This window comes from Strongylocentrotus purpuratus, unplaced genomic scaffold (genome assembly GCF_000002235.5).
Source record: "Strongylocentrotus purpuratus isolate Spur 01 unplaced genomic scaffold, Spur_5.0 spur5_scaffold_3, whole genome shotgun sequence".
NCBI classification, from domain to species: Eukaryota; Metazoa; Echinodermata; class Echinoidea; order Camarodonta; family Strongylocentrotidae; genus Strongylocentrotus; species Strongylocentrotus purpuratus.
Window position 1 is genome coordinate 28,854,034 of NW_022145609.1, and position 21,253 is coordinate 28,875,286.

At 39.3% G+C, this 21,253-nt stretch overlaps 1 protein-coding gene across 1 annotated transcript in view; it reads right to left on the bottom strand.

Moving 5' to 3' along the window:
- The window catches only part of LOC584383 (fibrillin-2), a 52,562-nt gene that overhangs the window by 15,863 nt on the left and 15,446 nt on the right, over positions 1-21,253 (bottom strand). Inside the window, exons 7-20 of the mRNA XM_030995871.1 lie at positions 16,997-20,752; positions 13,958-14,185; positions 13,048-13,332; positions 12,048-12,278; positions 11,217-11,387; positions 8,974-9,828; positions 8,077-8,364; positions 7,157-7,447; positions 6,289-6,362; positions 3,140-5,798; positions 2,311-2,429; positions 1,733-1,851; positions 983-1,230; positions 41-137 (exon numbers count right to left, since the gene is read on the bottom strand). Coding sequence (XP_030851731.1) covers positions 41-137; positions 983-1,230; positions 1,733-1,851; positions 2,311-2,429; positions 3,140-5,798; positions 6,289-6,362; positions 7,157-7,447; positions 8,077-8,364; positions 8,974-9,828; positions 11,217-11,387; positions 12,048-12,278; positions 13,048-13,332; positions 13,958-14,185; positions 16,997-20,752 — 9,421 coding nt within the window. The remainder of the gene's footprint in view (positions 1-40; positions 138-982; positions 1,231-1,732; positions 1,852-2,310; positions 2,430-3,139; positions 5,799-6,288; positions 6,363-7,156; positions 7,448-8,076; positions 8,365-8,973; positions 9,829-11,216; positions 11,388-12,047; positions 12,279-13,047; positions 13,333-13,957; positions 14,186-16,996; positions 20,753-21,253) is intronic.

The window sequence follows — 21,253 nt, forward strand, 5'->3', positions numbered from 1 at the left end:
TTTTATATTAAAGATTTGTCAAACCTCTACAATAAGTTACCTGTATCCACCGATAAAGTCGTTGCATGCTGCTCCATTCTGACAGGGGTTACTATTACATTCATTGATCTCTGTCTGACAATCATTCCCAGTGAATCCTACAACAAATAAAACACAATTATTACTCATTATCTAAAACAACCACAGCACTGAGAATGTCAATAACCTCCATTAAAACAAGTCATCAAGGGGATGTGAAATGTTAAAATGGGAAAATTTAAATTGCTGAGTGAATCAAAAGGAGTTTGTATCATGTACATGTATCATAAAATAGAGTTTGACTGAAGTCTTACATTATTATACCCTCACTAATTTCACAAGATTTCAATCAAGTTGTTTCTCTTTTCCTATCTGGGACCTATCATAAAAAGCATCACAAATCACCTGTCAAGCACATGTTATGTTTAGCGTTAAGGGGTTTGAAGGGGTCATTCAAAAAAGTAAACAATGCACTTGAGGGATCTTCATGCAATGGAGCCCTGGTAACAGTCAATAGCCTTAAAGGGATCCGGTAATTTTGTTTCTGATTCTGAAACAAAATTCTGGATTTAGCTCATGCTGCAATGATAATTATAAACCTTTAGGTCAGTCAGGAACCCCATGAATTTTACAAGCCGATCGCCTGTATGATTATCAAGATATTTATGATCCGAAATCGAAACCAAATTTTGCGTTTTACGGTTTTCATAACACTACAGTCTATTGGGGTAAACGAGTATGGCAAAACCGGTCTCTCAAAGATTTTTACTTTTTTGAGGCACTTCTTGATCATTTTGAAGCTCAATGTTTTTAGGGCTTCAATATCACAGACACTGATAACACATAGGGCCGTGTATCTCAGATTTTAACATTGTTAAACGATCCCTTTAAGGATGAAAGTAATACAAAAGGAGTTTGTTGAAAATGAAACTGGAAGATACATTGAGATGAGAGCAATACAAACCTGTGGTGCATGTGCATTGGTAGCCATTCTGTCCTACGTCCGTACAGGTAGCTCCATTGAGACAAGGAATACTAGCACACGCCAAGAGATCGGTGATATGACAGCGGTCTCCTGAAAACCCGTCTAAACACTGACACTCAAAGCTGCCATTGATCTCAATAGGCAGACATACTGCACTGTTCTCACATGGGTTACTCGTGCAAGGATTGTCAAACTCACAGAGTACACCTATGAAGTTTGATGGACATCTGAAAACAGGAAAAACAAAAAGAGCTTTGATACAGAAAACTTTCATTGCATACCTGCCAACATTTGAAAATAAGAATTAGGAATTTTTAGCACAGTATGCCTTCAAAAATAAGAAATCGCACTTGCAGCGTAACTGGCAATACCCGGTAAATCTTTACCAAAAAGCGAATACAAATTTGCTGCTCGATCATGCAGCCATTCAACGCACGCTATACATGAGCTCTCAAATCGTGGTACATGATAAAACAAGCTATAAACAAATTTTCAAAAAACAAATATTAAAAAAAAGTTTTAAAAATTTCAGCAAAACTTGATGCAGTTGTGTTCTTATCAAGATTTTAGATATGTACTTTAAACTTTGCAACCATCTGACCCTCTACAGGAAACCTTTAGGGGTAACCCTTCCCCCATCCAATCTTTTGAATCTTAAAATTAAAATCATTTTAGGGTTAATAAGTAGGTTGTCAAGAGGGGTGAATTTCCAAAGAAAATGTAACTTACCTGCATTCAAAGTTACCATTGACGCCAGTAAGACAATCTCCATTCACACAGGGGCCACATTCATCTTCTCTGTCTTCACAAAGATCCCCTATAAATCCAGGCTCACACTGACAATATGCCTAGCAAACAAACACAACAAAGATATTGATTAGTCGGAAGGTATGTGCCAAAATCACATTGGGGAATCCAATAAACTTCATTAGCTGGTTATTGGCGTGAAATTAAAATCTTTCTACCCTGCTTGAAATGGAAACAATGACACAGTAAAATCTAAGTCCAATATGGTGAATTTTCGCATTCTTCTTATTCTCATGTGGACAAATAACACAACGAAAAGGATTGCTCTAAAATGCTCTATTTAAAACATGCCTTAAATCAATTCTTAATATCGAACCATGATGTGTTTGTGTAGTCTCACATTCATATTATTTGTCAAATGATTTTCAGTGTTATCCCTTTGATGATTTAAAAGTCCATAACATATAATTGTTCCTATTTACAACACGATCACCCACTCAGACTAACTTGTACACAATTTGCAATTTCATGAACAATACTTTTGTACCAAATCAACTCACCTGGTCTCCATTTGGCCAACAGATGGCGCCATTCTGGCATGGATTATTGGGATAGCATACACTTGGAGCAACCTCACACCATAGACCACTAATGCCATCGCCACACAAGCAAAACAAACCTAGGTGCAAAAAAAACATTGAATAATTTATAGTTTTATAAGTTAATACAGCATGTAGAGACAGAAAATATTTAATTACCTGGTATATAAAACAGTGCATGAATCTGAACAAAGTTTAAAGATCTGAGACATTACTTAACTAACACAGACTGTAAGCATTTGCAAATCAATCTTTGAACATGCTATGACAGAAAACGAGACCATGAATAATTTGCAATGAAAAAGCTTTTGCAAAAAGCTTTTGGTCACAACTCTCTCTCAATATATTTATATTTTTATCATAAAGAATACATTCAGAATTTTCAGATACGTGATAACGATGATGGCTTTTTGTTCCATGCCTGTATCTGCCTCTGCTGGGAACTCACAACGCTAATTGCTCTAGAATGTCTCACAAAACTAAACCTCCTTCTTATTGTTATGTAATGCTTCGCGGCATCATGAAACTTTAAGTTCTGTTGATTTGTAACCAGATTAAACAAGAAGACACATTAAAAAGTAGGACTTAAAGCAATAGTGCATCATCCCAACTATCTACATATACATTTACAATTAAATTAAACAATCTTGTGACAATGTGCATTAAGTACTACTAGATTTTTCCAAATAAGTGTTATTTTCTATTCGCACCATTTTAAATACTTTTTACCAAAATTTAACAGTTTGACACATGAAATCTACGTTTATCAAATAAGGAACTGGAGTCTTACCGAAGCTATCACTGAAGCATATTCCATCATTAAGGCATGGGTTAGGATCACATGATGTGACTTCACTTTCACATAGAGAACCCGTCCGTCCTGGTGTGCAGTCACACATCACGTTATTCCCATCACTGGTGCAGCGTCCATCATTCAGGCAAGGGTTACTGTCACATGGGTCATTTAACTCCAACTCACATCTTACTCCAAAGAATCCACTCAGACAATCGCAAGAGAAGGTTTGAGGTCCATCGTCCCGGCAGGTCGCTCCATTCAGACAAGGATCGCTGCTACATGCTGGAGGCAATTCTTCTTCACATAGGGTGCCGTTAAATCCAGGAGGACATATGCACATGAAGGAGTCAAAACCTAGATCCTGGCATGATGCAGAGTTCAAACAAGGATTGCTATCACATGGTCTTGGGATCACATTCCCACAAGTAGGACCATTGAAACCCTCCAGGCAAATACACGTAAACGAATCCAATTCATTGACGCATGGTGCTCCATTCAAACAGGGATTGCTCTGGCAGGGCAGGGGTATCTCTACCTCACATTGACTTCCTTCAAATCTTGGAGGGCAGTTACAGAGAAAAGAGTCAAAGCCGTTATTGGAGCATGTTGCAGAATTCTGGCAAGGGTTACTAAGACAAGGTGCAGGTGTCTCACAGGTGGTTCCGGTGTATTCTGATGAACATTGACACGTGAAGGCCATAAAGTCAAATCTGTTGAAACAGGTTGCCATGTTCTGACATGGATTGCTCAGGCATGGCGCTGGAGTCTCACAAAACAAACCAGAATAATCGGACGGACATTGGCAAGTAAAGCTCTCATCTCCAGTGTTCACACAAGTTGCACCATTTCTACATGGGTCGCTGAGGCAAGGGACTGGTCTTTCACAAAGATCTCCGGTGAAATCCTCAGGGCACTGACAAGAGAAAGACTGAAAGCCTTGGTTGATACAAGCACCACCATTCTGACAGGGTGCACTGAGACAGGGTAGAGGTGTAGTACAAAGAGATCCTGTAAACTCTGATGTACATTGGCAAGTGAAGGAGGTGAAGTCTTGGTCAGTGCAGGTTGCTCCGTTTCTACAAGGGTTGCTCTCACAGGGTCTAGGTATCACTGTTTGGCAGCGTTGTCCTTCAAAGCCAGCTGGACACTCACAGCTATAGGAGATGAATCCAACGTCTATACAGGTTGCACCATTTTCACAGGGGCTGCTTGAGCATGGGAGGGGGAGAGCGATTTCACAAAGTGTGCCATTAAATCCTTCTGCACAGTCACACGTGAAAGAGTCATAGTCATTATCCATGCATACAGCTCCATTTTGACAGGGGTCACTTTCACATGGCAGTGGAACCCTTGTTTCACATCGAGTTCCTTCTTGACCAACAGGACACTGACAGGTATATGATGTATAGGCGTCATTTAAGCAAGTTCCTCCACTCAGACAGGGGTTGCTTTCACATGGGAATGGAACCCTAGTCTCACAATCAGACCCTGTGAAACCTACGCTACACACACAACGATAGGATGTGAATCCATCATTATAGCATGTGGCTCCATTAGCACATGGAAAGCTCTCACATGGAAATGGTATCCTATTGCCACAGTCATCACCATCGTAACCAAAAGGACATTCACATTTGTAAGAAGAATAATCTATGTTATTACATGTTGCGCCATTCACACATGGATCGCTCTCACAAGGAAACGGAATGATGTTTTCACACATGTCACCTTCAAAACCTTCAGAACACTCGCAGGTGAAAGAATCAAATCCATTATTCTGGCATGTTGCTCCGTTTACACATGGGCTACTATCGCAAGGATATGGAGGGATAGTTGATTCACAGCTGAACCCTGTGAAACCGCCATCACACATACAGCTGAAATGTGTATCGTTGATATTCATACAGTCTCCATCGATGCAGGGATTACTGTCGCAAGGAAGAATCATCTCAGAGCAATTGATGCCTTTGAAGCCTTCCTCACAATCACATCTATATGTATTGACAAGGTTGGCGCAAACACCGTTCACACATGGCTCAATGTCACAAGGCAATATACGCCTCTCACACCGAGGTCCTGTGAAGCCTTCATAACAGCTACATGTGTATGCCGTGTTGTTCAGATTATTACAGAGTCCACTGATGCACGGGCTGCTATCGCAAGGGGTGATGAGCGTTTCACAAAACCGACCCGTGTAGAATTCTGGACATTGGCACGTGAAGCTAGAACCCTGAGGTACACATTCCCCGCCTTGAAGACATGGCGAGCTATCACATGGTTGAATCTCTGCATCGCAATCTCTTCCTGTATATCCTTCATCACAAAGGCATTGATAATCACTTGCCAATGATTGACAGGTACCAAACACACATGGATCAGGGGTACAGGGCAAGTCCGTCTCACACAGGTCTCCGGTGTAACCTACACGGCATTCACAGTCAAACCCAGACGCCATGTTGATACACTGTCCGTTATTAGCACACGGTGCACCAGAGCAGAGATCTACTTCCGTTTGGCAGAAGTTCCCTGTGAAGCCGTTAGCGCAGTAGCATTGGAAGTCTCCTGCAGCAATGTTGGGTGGACATCCAGCCTTACCCCTCTGACAGCAGTATGCATTGTTCTTACATGGATTCGAGTCACATACTTGAAGAAACTGTAAGAGAACAAGGACAAGAGATAGATAGAGAGAAATAATTACAAGCTTGAAAAGGCAGATTCACTTTGAAGTTGCAAATATGAAAACCTGATTAATTGAGGTGATTTCCAAATATATCTCGATATGAATAAAACAGCAGAACCTAATATTACATTACCTTCCTACATTTACACATAAATAATAGGTAATTCTATGCTCTACTCTATTTCTATATTCTTGTCAAGCCTAAATAAAAAAGATTACCTCTGTGTAAAGCTGAAACAATTACCACAACACATGGTCATTTAGTGAAGTATCAATTCTCACTGTCACAATATTCCATAGGTAATGATAGTTCATGTGTATATTACTGGTTAGTATTGGTGATATCATCAACCATCGTATTCGGTTTCCCTCTAAAGAATCAATAGCCTATACTGGTAAACCTCATTTTCTAGTACATTACACCAGGCAAATTAAAAACAGATGTATTGAATAGCAATCCTACCTCATTACATGTAGGTCCAGTATACCCAAAGTTACAGTCACAACTATAACTATCAACACCATCTACACAGGAACCTGGAAAACAAACAAAATATAATGATATTCAAAACTACATATAACATTGATAGGCATCTCAACTAACTAGTTATCATTTATATTTACAAGCATGTGTAATGCAAAGTAGATTAGATGAAACTGAAATGCTACTGATTTTCCAAAGAGCTTTGGACTTTATTACCCTAGCTTTAGCTCCGGCAGCCTTATCGGTGCACAGTGCATTTCAAGGAATAATCCTACCAGGTACCCATTTACCTCACCTGGGTTGAGTGTGGCAATTGTAGATCAATGTCTTGCCAAAGGACATAAGTGCCGCACATTCCAGGGCCCTGTCTTACAAAGAGTTGATATCAATCGCAGCTATGTACCTAAGAGATATTAAGAGACTGCAAACTCGCGATTGATTGGAGGACTTACGATTGATTTGGATCAATCACAACTCTTTGTAAGAAAGGGCCCAGAACTTCGGAAGATTTGTACTTATAAAATCGATGATGCCCAGTGTCTACAATGTATTATTATCTTTTTTTTATCCTCTAAACACCTCAAAGCATATCATAGATATGTACAGTAAGGGACATTAATGATCCACATCAATTTTTTTATGGTTTAATTATATTTGAAAGCCTTTAAATTGCTCCAAATTTCAAACATCTCAGTAATGTTCCTTTTGTACCTGGGAGCTATTTCTCATAACCGTCATGAGCTTAACTTCTTGGACAACCCATAGAATCAAGTGTTATAGAATTATCACATGTTTCTATGGGATGTCCATGATTTAAGGCTTGACCATTTCTAGAAGTCCTACTCACCAAACTGACCACAGGGGTTTGAGGCGCATTCATCTATATTAATCTCACAAAGACTGCCTTCAAATCCAAGAATACAGTCACAGATAGGATCACCGACACCATCCGGTGGGTCACTGCACTGTGCTCCATTCAGACAGGGGTTGTTGATACATGTCGATATAAACTCACAACGCAGACCAGCTCTATCGCTACGGCAGCTACAAGTGTAACCGTTGATGACATCAAGGCAGGTTCCATCGAACAGACAGGGATTGGAGCCGCATTCGTCAATGTTGGTCTGGCAATTAGCATCTATGTGTACAAACAATAAATAATGAATTGCATTTGACAAATTATGGCTATGATTCGTTATTTTGTTCCTCGTATAAATGGGTATAATCAAATATCAAGTTCAGTATTCTACTTATTCAGTTTAAATAAACCCTACCCAGAGTTTAAAGTGATGTCTAACAAATGGAAAACTTAAACCTCACAAATTTGGACAAAATCTTAAACCAAGACCCAGTATCAGGTTTAAGTATTAGTGGCATATGGGCCTTAGTGTATAAGACTTTAATATGCTGCTCATTATTTCCATCTATGGAACTCTAAAATGAAAATACAAAATGGACAAGGATAGTAATGATGACATGAAATAATGCAAATATGCTTACACATAATTATTCTGTGGTCTAAATCAAAGAATAATCAACATAAAAAGAAGGGAGAAGAAGAAGAAGAAAGGGAGCTGCAGAGTGTAGTTCTTACAAGTACTGCTAAACATGGATAGGTTAGTAAAACACACACACAGGCATCTAAGCTGGAAATACTTGTGTACATTAAATGCTCATATATGACAGATTCTCTTCAAATGTTGTTGAATATATTCTCACTTAAGACACAATTGCTATTAACAGTTTGTTATTACAGTTGATACGTACCTGTAAATCCAGCCACACAGTTGCATGTGTATCCATTGACTATATCCACACAAGTTGCACCATTCTGACAGGGGTTGCTAGAACATTCAATGATCTCTTCTTCACATAGGTTACCAGTATAGCCGGGTAAACAGGTACATGTGAACTGGCCATCTCCAGTGTTTGAGCAGAAAGCAGTGTTCTTACAGGGGTTGGAGGAGCATGCATCGATGAACACTTCACATATGTCACCACCGAATCGCTCGCTGCACTCACATCGGTAACCATTCAGGAGGTCAATGCAAGTAGCTGAAGACAATTGGATTGTAAGAAATAAAAAGTTCATTTGAATTAATGCAACACATGGAATAAAACTCTATTTACATTTTCATTAATCAGAAGATTAATCAGAACTACGTCAAATTCACACATACTTTGAAATGATTTAGGTGACTGAATGAAAGGTGTGATACGTCTTTCAAGCTGCTTTACATGTATTTGTTTGAAAATAATTTACCAGTACCAGTTTATTTGATGCACTCTACAAACTATGAAGTTTCAAGTACCATGTAGTCAATAAACATCAATCAGATTTCATTATCTGTACTTACTAAGAAGTTTTCATCATTCAGTCGATTTTGAAAATAACAAATAAAAATCCAAATGAGAGCTCAGTGACTTTGGTGGTGATGGTAGTGGTTATTTTACCTGGCTACTAAGAAAGCATAAATGCTTGGAAGTAAGCAACCAGACGGCCGACAGCTTCAGGTCCTGTCCGAGGGACCTGGAAATGAGGATTAATGCCTTACCAAAGGGCACTAGCGCATCGCCTTGAATTCAAACCCGGGTCACCGGATTACGACTGAGCTATCGCACCTCCAACTTGAGACATGTATAAGAGATAAGAAAACCACTTACCCTCATTGAGACAGGGGTTGTTTGCACATTCATCTATTTCTTGTTCACAGTCTGCACCCTCGTAGCCTGCTGTACAGTTACAGAAGTATGCATTGATGAGATCGATACATGGTGCCGAGTTCTGACATGGATTGCTCGCACATTCCCTGATCTCTGATTCACAACGCACTCCATAGTAACCGGGTGAACAGCTACAGTTATACCCATCTACCAGATCCATACAGACTCCATTGAACAAACAAGGATTACTGCTACATTCATTGATTTCTATGCTGCAGGTGATGCCTTCGAAACCAGAAGCACAATCGCAGAAGAAACCGTTGATTGCATCTGTGCAGGTAGCTCCATTCAGACAAGGATCCGATGCGCATTCATCTATATCGATCTCACACAGGCTACCGTTGTATCCTGCAGGACAGTCACATATGAACTCATTGACAAGGTCAATACAGAGGGCACTGTTCAGACATGCATTGCTCAGGCATTCATCCACGTCTGTCTGACATAGGTCTCCGCTGAATCCAGGCTGACAGAGACACATGTACGTTTGGATACCGTCCATACACATAGCACCGTTCTTACAATCATTGTCCTCACAGTCATCTATATTCACTTGGCAGTTCACCCCAGTGTAACCTCCTAGACAGTCACAGGTGTAGCTGTTGATCAAGTCTTGACATGGTGCACCGTTACGGCACGGCATGCTGGAACACTCATTGATGTCTACATCACATGTTACTCCCGTGTAACCTGGTACACAGTCACATGTATATCCATTGATGACATCATTACAGGTTGCTCCGTTCTGACATGGCAGGCTAGCGCATTCATCAATCTCTGTCTCACAAAATATACCTGGAATTAAACAAATATTTTAGGATTATTTTTATTCTAAAACACAATTTTAATGTTTTTATCTTCTATTTGTTCTCCCTTCCTTAGGAGTTTTTGGAGGAGACACCCAAGAGTTACAGTGATTCTATTCATTTTTCTCATCCCTTACACAGGTGCCACTAAGTAATTCATACATGCAATAATGTATGAAGAATGTCTCTAGCTTTTATAACCCTTTTTTATTATTAGACCATGATTTCCAGTTTTCCATTGATTCTTTCCTTACATCTCTTTCAACCTTATTGATGCTTATTGGAATTATCGCAAATTAGAATTTAAACTTTAGGTTCAAAAAATCAATAAACAAACAATCAAGAAATACATTATACAGTATATTATCTTACTTGAGTACTGCAAAGATTTTGAGGTTCTATACCTGCCAAATTTATTGTTTGTATTGGTTTTGTTAAAAACGAAATGCATATCAACATTTTGGCAAGTATTTATCATGGTAAATGACTTTGACGATATTGAAAATGCAAATGCTTGAGCTGTGTTGCAACATTTGGTTCCAGCGACAATCTTCGTGCACCAATTTCTTACACTTATCAAATCCCTACCTTCAACCCTTGACCAAACACTATACCTAACCGTAACCAAGAACTTATACCTAATCTCAATCAGACCCTAACCGTAACCCTATATCTTTGATGAAATCAAGCCTAGAGAAATTGCATCTCAACAGAATGTATGATTATCCAGGATTTTTTTCTTTCTTCAAACCTTATATAATGAAGATACCAATACCAGTACCTGAATATTCATAGACACATATTGAAAAACTTGTACAAAACAGGGATAATGATATATTATGTCTATTATAATGAAGAGAACTTTACTTTACCGACTCATATTCGAATGGCAACTTCACTCCAAATGTTCAAAAACCAAATTAAGTCACTCCCCCATCACTTTAATGCATGCACTGGTACCTAATGTTATATCATGACTTTTACCATACAGTTAGTTTTTGTTTGTTTGTTCGTAGTTGTGTAGTCTGTAGTAGTTTTATTTCTTACCTTTTACCCGTTTGATTTATGTCGATTCTTTATGGCATGTGTATTTGTGTATTTGTATTTGTATTTTGTATTGTATCAATAATATCTTAAATGTTTAATATTTCAGGCCTTATGTTCATGTTGATCTAGTTTTTAATTTGTTTTAGTTTTGTTTTTGTTCAATCTCTTATGGTATGTTGTTTATCTAATGTCTTTGTTTTCTACAATGTATTCTATTTTTTGTAAATCTTTGTATACACAGGGCTCTTTTGTAAAGCAGGCCTTTGGCACTGAAAAGACTACCCTGTTTTTAAATAAAACTGAATAAATAGATAGGCAGAATGTGCATACCTGAATATCCATCGACACATCTGCAGAGGAAGGTGAGGATGCCATCTAAACATGATGCTCCGTTCAGACATGGTGACGACAAACACTGATCTCCATCTAACTCACAATGATCTCCAAACCATGGTCCTACGCAGTCACAATTATACCCTCCTACCAGGTTCACACAAGCACCTGTAATATCACATAAGAAAGCATTATCAACTGTATAATAATGTAAAATGCAGATTAGGCTGCAAAACAGTTAACAAGATCAAACAAAAAGTTTGAAGATAGAAAGTTCATCGAGTGAGAGTAAAGCTTTTTATTCTAAGGATCTTACTCTAAATTGGACAACTGAGATAGCAGCTAGAAATTAACGAGTCTCGAAATTCAACATACAAGTTCTAACAACAAGGTAGCAAATAATTCCCCCCCTCTCCCCCCCCCCCCCCCCACTTGAAAGTTTTTCTTTGACATCAATACAACACATCATCTGTTTGGAGCCAGAAGGACGTTACTATAATACTATAATAATGAGCTAACGCCCTTTTGGCTCCAAACAAATGATAAAAAAAATGTTCTGGATATATTCAAGTACAAAACATCTATGTAGAGAGAATAGTAAAAAACAATTAACTGACCAGTTAATAGGAATAGCATAGTATTCTTTCATGTTAAGTTTGGGGAGAGGTTTAAATACAACAAATGTTCTGTACATATTTAAGTACAAGACATCTATGTAGAGAGAATAGTAATAAACAATTAACTGACCAGCTAATATAAATAGTATATCATTCTTTTTTTAAATTAAGATTTGGGAGAGGTTTAATACCAACTTGAAAGCAAACATACCTTCATTCTGACATGGTAAGCTCTGGCACTCATCAATGAGATCTATTTCACAGTTAGTCCCTGATAGTCCATCCAGACAGGTACATTGGTAGTCCAGGATCAGATCTTGACAGGTTCCTCCATTCAGACAAGGAGATCCTTCACACTGATCACCATCTAACTCACAGTGTGCACCAAAGAAACCACCGGTACAATTACACTCATAGGAATCCACCAAGTCTATACAGCCACCTGTCAAAGAAAATGAGGGAATTTGAAATAAAAAAAGCATGAGGGATATGTTGTACTCTCTATAATTTACTACAGTCATAATAAACAAATAACAAATTAATAGGAATTGATTGTTTAATCTTAAAACATATTGATACTCAATCAAGGGCAAGTTCTTTCAAGCCAATAGCACAGATGGTTATCATACCAAGTGTGATAGAAAAAGAATGAGACTATGATTGAAAGGGCAAGTTATATGATACAAATGCATATTTTGAAGTATACGCTTGTAGAATGTACTGCCCTCCTATTACCCCTTGACATCTCCCCCCCCCCCCCCTGTACTACTCACTTTTGCCAAAAGGTTTAAAGAAATATAGTGTTAAATTAAAAAAAAATTGTTAACAACAATAGGGGGGGGGGGAGTATTCGTGAATGAAATCATCTGGGGTGATATCGAGCACTAAAAATAAAAAATAAAAAATAATAAATAAAAAATTCTCTGAATCACGCCCCTCTTGAGTAAAAAAAAAAAAGAAGAGGATTCGGGGGGGGGGGGGGGATCGCATCTATAACGTTCCCCCCTTGTGAGTAAGAAAATTGGGAAAACTAAGGACAAATAGGGAAAAAAGAGAAAAATCAGGAAAAAATCTGGGAAATAGAGATAAAATCTGGGAAAAAAGAAGAAAAAAAATTGGTTAAAAAAAAAAAAAAAATTATTTGGAAACCGAATTAAATCAGGTAATTATCAGGCCTGCATCTGCAATTTAAATAAACATGGGATACTCACCTCCATTCAGGCAAGGCATGCTGGCACACTCATCAATGTTGACCTCACAGTTAACTCCTAGGAATCCTGCCATACATGAGCAGTTGTAACCAGCGATCAGATCAGTGCAAGACCCTCCATTGAGACAGGGTATACTGCTACATTCATCTATCTCAGTCTGGCAGAGTGTGCCTTCGTACCCTAGCATACAATCACATGTGTATGCGTTGATACCATCCACACATGTAGCGCCGTTCAGGCATGGATCCGAAGAACATTCGTCTACGTTGATCTCACAGTGTACACCTGAAGGGACAAAACAAATAATATCAAGTGGAATTTGTAAAAGGTGTCTAGAATCGCCATCTAAATAAAAAAGATTGAGGTACAGTAAACATCATTACAAATTTAATGAGCAATAATATTCAAGAGACATTCATAAATTAGACCATTGTAAATTTTGTATAGGTTCTGAGAGACATCATAAAGTTTGATACATTTGAAAATCAAGTATACTCTGTGTAAAATCTATTTGCATCTTCATATTAAACAAATTTACTGTACATTTACAGTACATATGTCATTATTTGATTTTCTACAATTACTATTTCCTATCACACTTTCTTAAATGATATCTTTTAAGATCACCCTTACATCATCAAATATAATGCTCAAATCTTTAACAAATTAATTCATTGTTGCCTGAATATTTCATGAATTTGAAATACATATATAATATTAGACAACCATATCTCGCTGGCTGTCAGTACTTATCAGTCCATAATAAGTTTGAATATATCATCTGAACAGGTTGTTTTATTGCATTTACTTAATAATGCAAGTGTGAAGACAGAAACATTGCTCATGTTTGGACTATTCAAATTTCTTTTTGTTTAAAATCCTTGTATCTTTATCGCCTTTTTCTACCTACCTTGGAAGCCTAGTAGACATTCGCACATGTATCCATTGATGAGATCAGTACAGTTTCCTCCATTCTGACAGGGATTGCTAGAACATTCTGTGATCTCTGATTGACAGCGTGTATCAGTATATCCTGAAACACACTGACATACGTAACCACCAACATCATCTAGGCATGATCCTCCATTCACACATGGGCTGCTAGAACATTCATCTGTATCAGTCTCACAATGGACTCCTGTTAAGAGGAATAAGAAGGGAAAAAAGTGTGATCATGGTTACAGGTAAAGACCAGTTTTGGAAACGCCCCCCTCTCAAAAATTAAATGGAAGCTCTTATTACCAATCATGTGAAAGAGCTAATATGTGATGATACAAATTTTCCCAAGAAACCGCCTATTAATTGATATATTTGGTAAATTATTATATCTATATAGACCTGATAGATATTGTGCACGTGTCGCGCACGTGTCGCGCACATGTCACGTAGTTACATCTTTCTGTATACAGTGCTTGTAACTTTACCAAGACTGGGCCAAATTTCTTATCATTTTGATGATTCCAGAACCTTGCAGTACACACCAATACTTATATGCTAGATGATCCTTTTCTGATCGATTTCACAACATTTCTTTCACAATGCAATCGCATGACCATAACTGGCCTTTATCTTTAACAGGAATGTCAATAACGGCTTGTGTAGCTGTGAAGTGGTAAACTTCTTTTTTTACATGTAAAATAAATGGCAACACCCTGCAACAAAGGTCCTACATATTTTCAAAGCTCTGAGCAACAGAAGGGTTAATTAGCATATTACACCTGCGTCATCATACAAAAAGCCCCCATAGTTTACCACTTCATATTTGGACGAGGCTTACAACAGTAAGAGCTATATATAGCAGGCCTTAAATTTCAATATTTTAAGTCAAGGCCACTTTTCTGAAGGGCAAATTCCTATATTACAGCACAAATAGGAAGAATTGGAAAGGGCACAATTCTCCAAGGCCAATGAGAGGGGCATTGAGGCCAATCAAAAGAGCATTCACGGCCATGGCCTTGATGGCCTTGGATTAATTTAAGCCCTGGTATAGTATGGTACATGTTTTGTGAAACAGCCAATAAGTAAATGAATAAGTTTTCCAAAAGCCCAACACATCCAAACATGTGATGCTATAGGGTCATAGCTGTGTTATACAAAATGCTGTGAACAAAATATGACCATTGAAAACACACAATAACATTTGATCAATCTTCTATCATTTTCATGATACAGAAAGTTTGGTTTATGTGGCAAGTATACGGTACATGAAATCACCATATGCTGTTGGGAGTTTATCAGAATATAAACCAAAATGTATGATTCAAACTTGTATGTTTTTCGTTTCATTGTTTTTAGAATATATTTCATATTCACATGTAGTTGCAAATTGGATTACTGATGACTGTAAAATGGTTTGATATCATACTAGAAGCTCTAATAATCACATGCATTGTAGCATTGAGTATGGGATGTATTTGGGAGTGTAAAGGAAAACTGTCACCAAACTAAAAAGGCTAGGGTAATATGAGAGCGCAATGTTACCAGCATCTTTATAAATGTACATGTACATTCAAAATATCAAATTAACTCTGCACCTCAAACATACCGGTAATAAAGAGGAGTAAAATAATACAGAAAAGATTAGTGCACCCAAAACCTAAATTAATACATCGAACTAAGCACAAGTTCTATGATCAATCTGTTATTAAAATAAAACCGAATGCTGACAAAATGATGGACAAAAATTGACTGGGGTTGTCCTGAAATGAGAAATGTTAAATCTTGCTGATCATGATCAGACTAGTTATTAGAAATTGAAATCCAAATTCCAAGACTTCAAGCATACATGTACATCCCTCTGCCTAATTACATAGGCTTTGTCATTAACTGAGCATTTTCTCTCCTTTGACTTGTGCCTTGTGCCATGTTCAGTTTTGAAAAGATGCAGGCGTGCTCTCAAGATGAATGTTTGTTTAAAGTCCGGTAAAATCCCACAGTGACAATTGTGAACATATGGTTACCGGTAGTCTATTTTGACCTAGGTTAGTGGCTTGGTGCTACGAGTCGCACAACAATATGATGGTGAGCAATAAACCACAGATCGTGCATCATTCCAAAGCTTTAAAAAACAAAACATCAGTAATGGTATGTTAGATGCTGCTTATAAGTATGGTGGTGTAGATATATAGTAGGCTTATGGTTGCACCATGTGAAAAGGACTGTTGGTAATCTTTCTTTCCTGATTGTGTGTACATGTAGTCCTAAAAGGACTGTTGGTAATCTTTCTTTCTTGATTGTGTGTACATGTAGTCCTAAAAGGACTGTTGGTAACTTCCTTGAGCTGACAGTTCTAAAGAGAACTATAGCGCTGGTTAGAGAGGATGGGTGGTAGGAGGGGTAGTAGGAGGGGCTATAACGTTTCAAACAGGTTGACTGTCCGTCGTCAGGAGTGGGGAATAGCTGATATGCGTGAGGATAAGTCACCGGATTGCGACGTGGGGTGCTATACGTGTCCTAGTGGGTGACTCAAGCCAGGTGCTATAGTTCTCTTGAGATCTATAAGCTCAAGAAAGATTACCAACAGTCCTTTTCAGGACTACACACACTCAAGAAAGAAAGATTACAGACAGTCCTTTTCAAGACTCCCCAATCCTCCCCCCCCCCCCCTCTCACATGGTGCAATTGTACGCCTACTGTATAATGGTATATTGTATAATAGGTCTTCTACACATAAAAATATGTGAGGAATATATATATATATATGTAGTGAGTGCAGATGGATGCCATAATCCATTGTACAGTATACATTGATTAGTAAATCCGATGAGATAGGGTTAGGATGAGATGGGGTTGGGATTAAAGAGTTAAAAGACCATGCAGACACAATTTACTGCATGCATTACATGCAAAACAGCTAGAAGGCATAAATCATATTATGGATGGATGATGTCACAAGTGTTAGTGGCCATGCAGGATATGAAGACTAATGTAATTTCTACAGCATTGTCACCTTCATATCCAGTTGAACATTCACACTCATAGCGGTTGATCAGATCAAGACATGTAGCTCCATTCTTACAAGGAGAGCTTTCGCATTCTTGGATATCAGTCTGGCATTCTGCTCCTTCATACCCATCAACACATGTACACTGATATCCATTGAATTGATCCACGCAGCTTGCTCCGTTCACACATGGTGAGCTCTCGCATTCATCTGCTTCCGCATCACAAGTGACTCCTGTGTAACCTGGGCTGCAGCTACACGAAAACATGTTATTTCCATCTATGCAAAGGGCCCCATTTAGACAGGGATTGCTGCTGCACTCATCAATGTTAATCCTACAGTTGGTTCCATCAAAACCACTAGCACAGCTGCACAGGTAACCATTGACGACATCTTCACAGGTGGCCCCATTTTCACAAGGAACACTCTGGCACTCGTCAATGTCAAGTTCACATCGTGCACCTTGGTAACCCGGAAGACATGAGCAGATGTATCCATTAGCAGCATCTAAGCAGGTGGCGTTGTTCTGGCATGGACTAGACAAACATTCATCTACATCGATTTCACAGAGATCCCCTAAGAAACCTGCAGTACACAGACAGGCATAGCCAGCGAGACCCTCCTGACAGAATGCCCCATTCAGACAGGGATTACTTTCACATTCATTGATCTCAGTCTCACAGAATGTTCCAGCGTACCCAGGTAAACACATACATGTGTAACCCGCTATACCATCCATGCAGTCTGCTCCATTCTGACAGGGGTTGGAATCACATTCATCAATGTTTTCAGCGCACAGTATTCCAGAGAACCCTGAAGCACATTGGCAGGTGTATCCCGCAATAATGTCAGTACAGTCTGCTCCATTGAGGCATGGATTACTAGCGCATTCATCAAGATCATCATCACAGACTGATCCAGTGTAACCCTCAGGACAGACACATCTAAAGCCATTCACCTCATCCTCACAGGTGGCACCATTTCTACAAGGTTGGCTGAAGCATTCATCAATGTTGTCTTCACAGATGATACCCTGAAACCCTGCTGCACATTGGCACTGATAACCATTCAGGTAGTCTTGGCAGTTAGCTCCATTCAGACATGGATCCGATGCACACTCGTCGCTGTCAAGCTCACAGTTTGCACCTTCATAGCCAGTTGGGCAGTCACATACATAACCAGCTACCATATCCGTACAGGTAGCTCCGTTCTGACATGGTGAACTCCCACACTCATTGACCTCATTGGCACAGGTAGTCCCGAAGAATCCTGGTGCACACAGACAGTTGTATGTGTTGACCAAGTCTTGACACGTGGCATCGTTCAAGCAGGGGCTGCTGGAACATTCATTGATCTCCAAATCACAATTTCTTCCAGAGTATCCTGCTTCACATTGACATTCGTAGCGACCAATGAAATCCATGCATGTACCTCTGATGCATGGGCTGGAGGCACATTCATCTATTTCTGTTTCACACATAAGACCTTGATAGCCTAGTGTGCAGTTACAAGAGAACTGTCCAATCCTATCAAGACAAGCACCATTTATGCAAGGGTTACTTTCACATTCGTCTATATCCTCTTCACAATTGGTCCCTGTAAACCCATCCAGGCAGATGCATGCGTATTGATTGATCATGTCTTGGCACTCAGCTCCATTCTGGCAGGGAGCACTAGCACAGTCATTAATGTTGGTTTCACAACGCTCTCCCTGGAAACCAGGTAAACAGTCACATTCAAACCGATTTATCATATCTGAACACTGTCCTCCATTAGCACATGGACTTGAAGCACATTCGTTGATTTCTGACTCGCAGTGTACACCTGTGTACCCTGAAGCACACGCACAGATGTAGCTTGCAATCTCTTCAAGACAAGTAGCCCCATTTTGACAAGGATCACTGGAGCACTCTATGATCTCACTGCTACACTCAGAACCTTGGAAACCTGGAGGGCAGAGGCAACGATAAGAGTTGACTAGATCACTGCAGGTAGCCTCATTGGAGCATGGGTTACTGGAGCACTCATCGATATTTATCTCACAAAATGTTCCGTTGAATCCTTCAAGGCAAGAACATGAATACCCGTTGATTCCTTCCTCACAAGTTGCACCATTTCGGCAAGGATTACTAGCACATTCCTCAATGTCAGCTTCACAGTTGGTACCCTGGAAACCGGGCGTGCATTCACAGGTATATCCAGCGATAAGATCACGGCATGAAGCACCATTCTGACATGGGTCACTGTCACATTCATTGATGTCGGTGGCACATGTTAGACCAGTGTATCCTGGAAGACATACACATACAAAGAGATTGACAAAGTCCATACATGTTGCTCCGTTTTCACAGGGATCAACGTCACATTCATCAAAATTTGTTTCACACTCATCACCTAAGTAGCCTGGCAGACAGTCACATCTGTAAGAATTGATCAAATCCACACAGGTAGCTTGGTTTTGGCATGGTCCACTGCTGCATTCATCAATATCCATTTCACATTCTATTCCCTGGAATCCTTGAGGGCATCGACAATTGTATCTACCAATTTGGTCTTCACATGTAGCTCCATTCCGGCAGGGATCGCTGTCACACTCCTGAATGTTCACCTCACAGTTGATACCGGAGAAGCCAAAAAGACAGGAGCAGTTATACCCACCAATCAGATCAGTGCATTGGCCTCCATTCTGGCATGGCGTGCTCGCACATTCGTTGATTTCAGTTCCACAGTGAACACCAGTATAACCTATCGGACAGGTGCAAGTGTATCGTGCAATTTCTTCATTGCATGTTGCTCCATTCATGCAAGGTCCACTAGCACACTCCAGTACTTCTGTCCCACATCTATCCCCCATGAATCCAGCTCCACAGGTGCAGCTGAAGGCTCCGATCAAATCATTACAGATGCCCCCGTTTTCACATGGAGTGCTGTTACATTCGTTGATTTGGGTCTCACAATGGCTGCCCGTGTATCCAAGAACGCAATCACAGACATATCCATTGACTTCATCTCGGCAGGCTGCTCCGTTCCTACATGGTAAGCTAAGACATTCCTGAATGTTCTGTTCACATCTATCCCCTTGAAATCCTGGTGCACAGTCACATCTAAACCCATTGATCTGGTCAATGCAAGTCGCTCCATTCTGGCAATTGCTATTGATACAATCATCAATATCTGTCTCACAGTCGATCCCTGTGTATCCTTCTACACATTCACAGATGTAACCGTTGAACTCATCTCTGCAGACAGCCTCATTCAGGCAAGGGTTGCTCTGACATTCATCTATCTCTGTCTGGCATCTCTCTCCTTCGTAACCAGATGCACACCGGCAGACATAACCATTCACACCATCCATGCAAGTTGCACCATTGATGCAGGGGTCACTCGAGCACTCGTCGATGTTCGTTTCACAGAGCTGACCGGTAAAACCAGGAAAACAATCACAGACAAAGCCATTGACAATGTTTCTACAAGATGAATCAGTGCTACAAGGTTGTGAGAGACACTCATTAATCTCATCCTGACAGTTTGTATTAGTGTAACCTGATAGACAGGTACATGTATAGCCATCTATTGCATCCTGACAGGTAGCACCGTTCACACATGGAATGCTAGTACATTCATCAATGTTCATATCACAGGTTGCACCAGTAAATCCTGGAGGGCATATACATTGGAATCCATTGACTCGATCCATGCAAGTTGAGCCAGCACTGCATGGTGTACTGGAGCACTCGTTGATGTTCTGTTCACAGTTTGAACCTAAAGAAAGTGGAAGAATATTGTCAATACAATCGTGTCAAATTTGATACAGAATGGAAGTTGTTCATTTCAGATTAATGTTGTAACATGGTGTTCAAAGAGACTAACAATAAATCCTTCAATTTGGTTTGAAATTTATATTTGTGTAATATCAATCATTATCACTTAACTTGACTGCATTTGATGTAGAGAACAGACAGCAAAAAAGTGAATCAAATGTCATCTCCTCCAAACACAAAATATAAAAGTATGAGGGTGCCAATGCAAACTGCAATTCATGTCTCAGATTGATCTTGAAATAATGTCATTACGTCTAGAAAGAAACAAAAAGCTTTTCATAAAAAACAAGCAAACTGAACAACTTCAAGAACACATGAAATCAATTCACTACAAACCCAATCCCATGTGCATAAAATCATTACATTATTATCCCATTTTCAGAATGATGGAATACGCTACACAACATTGATCAATTCACAGCAAAATTATACAGATCAACAT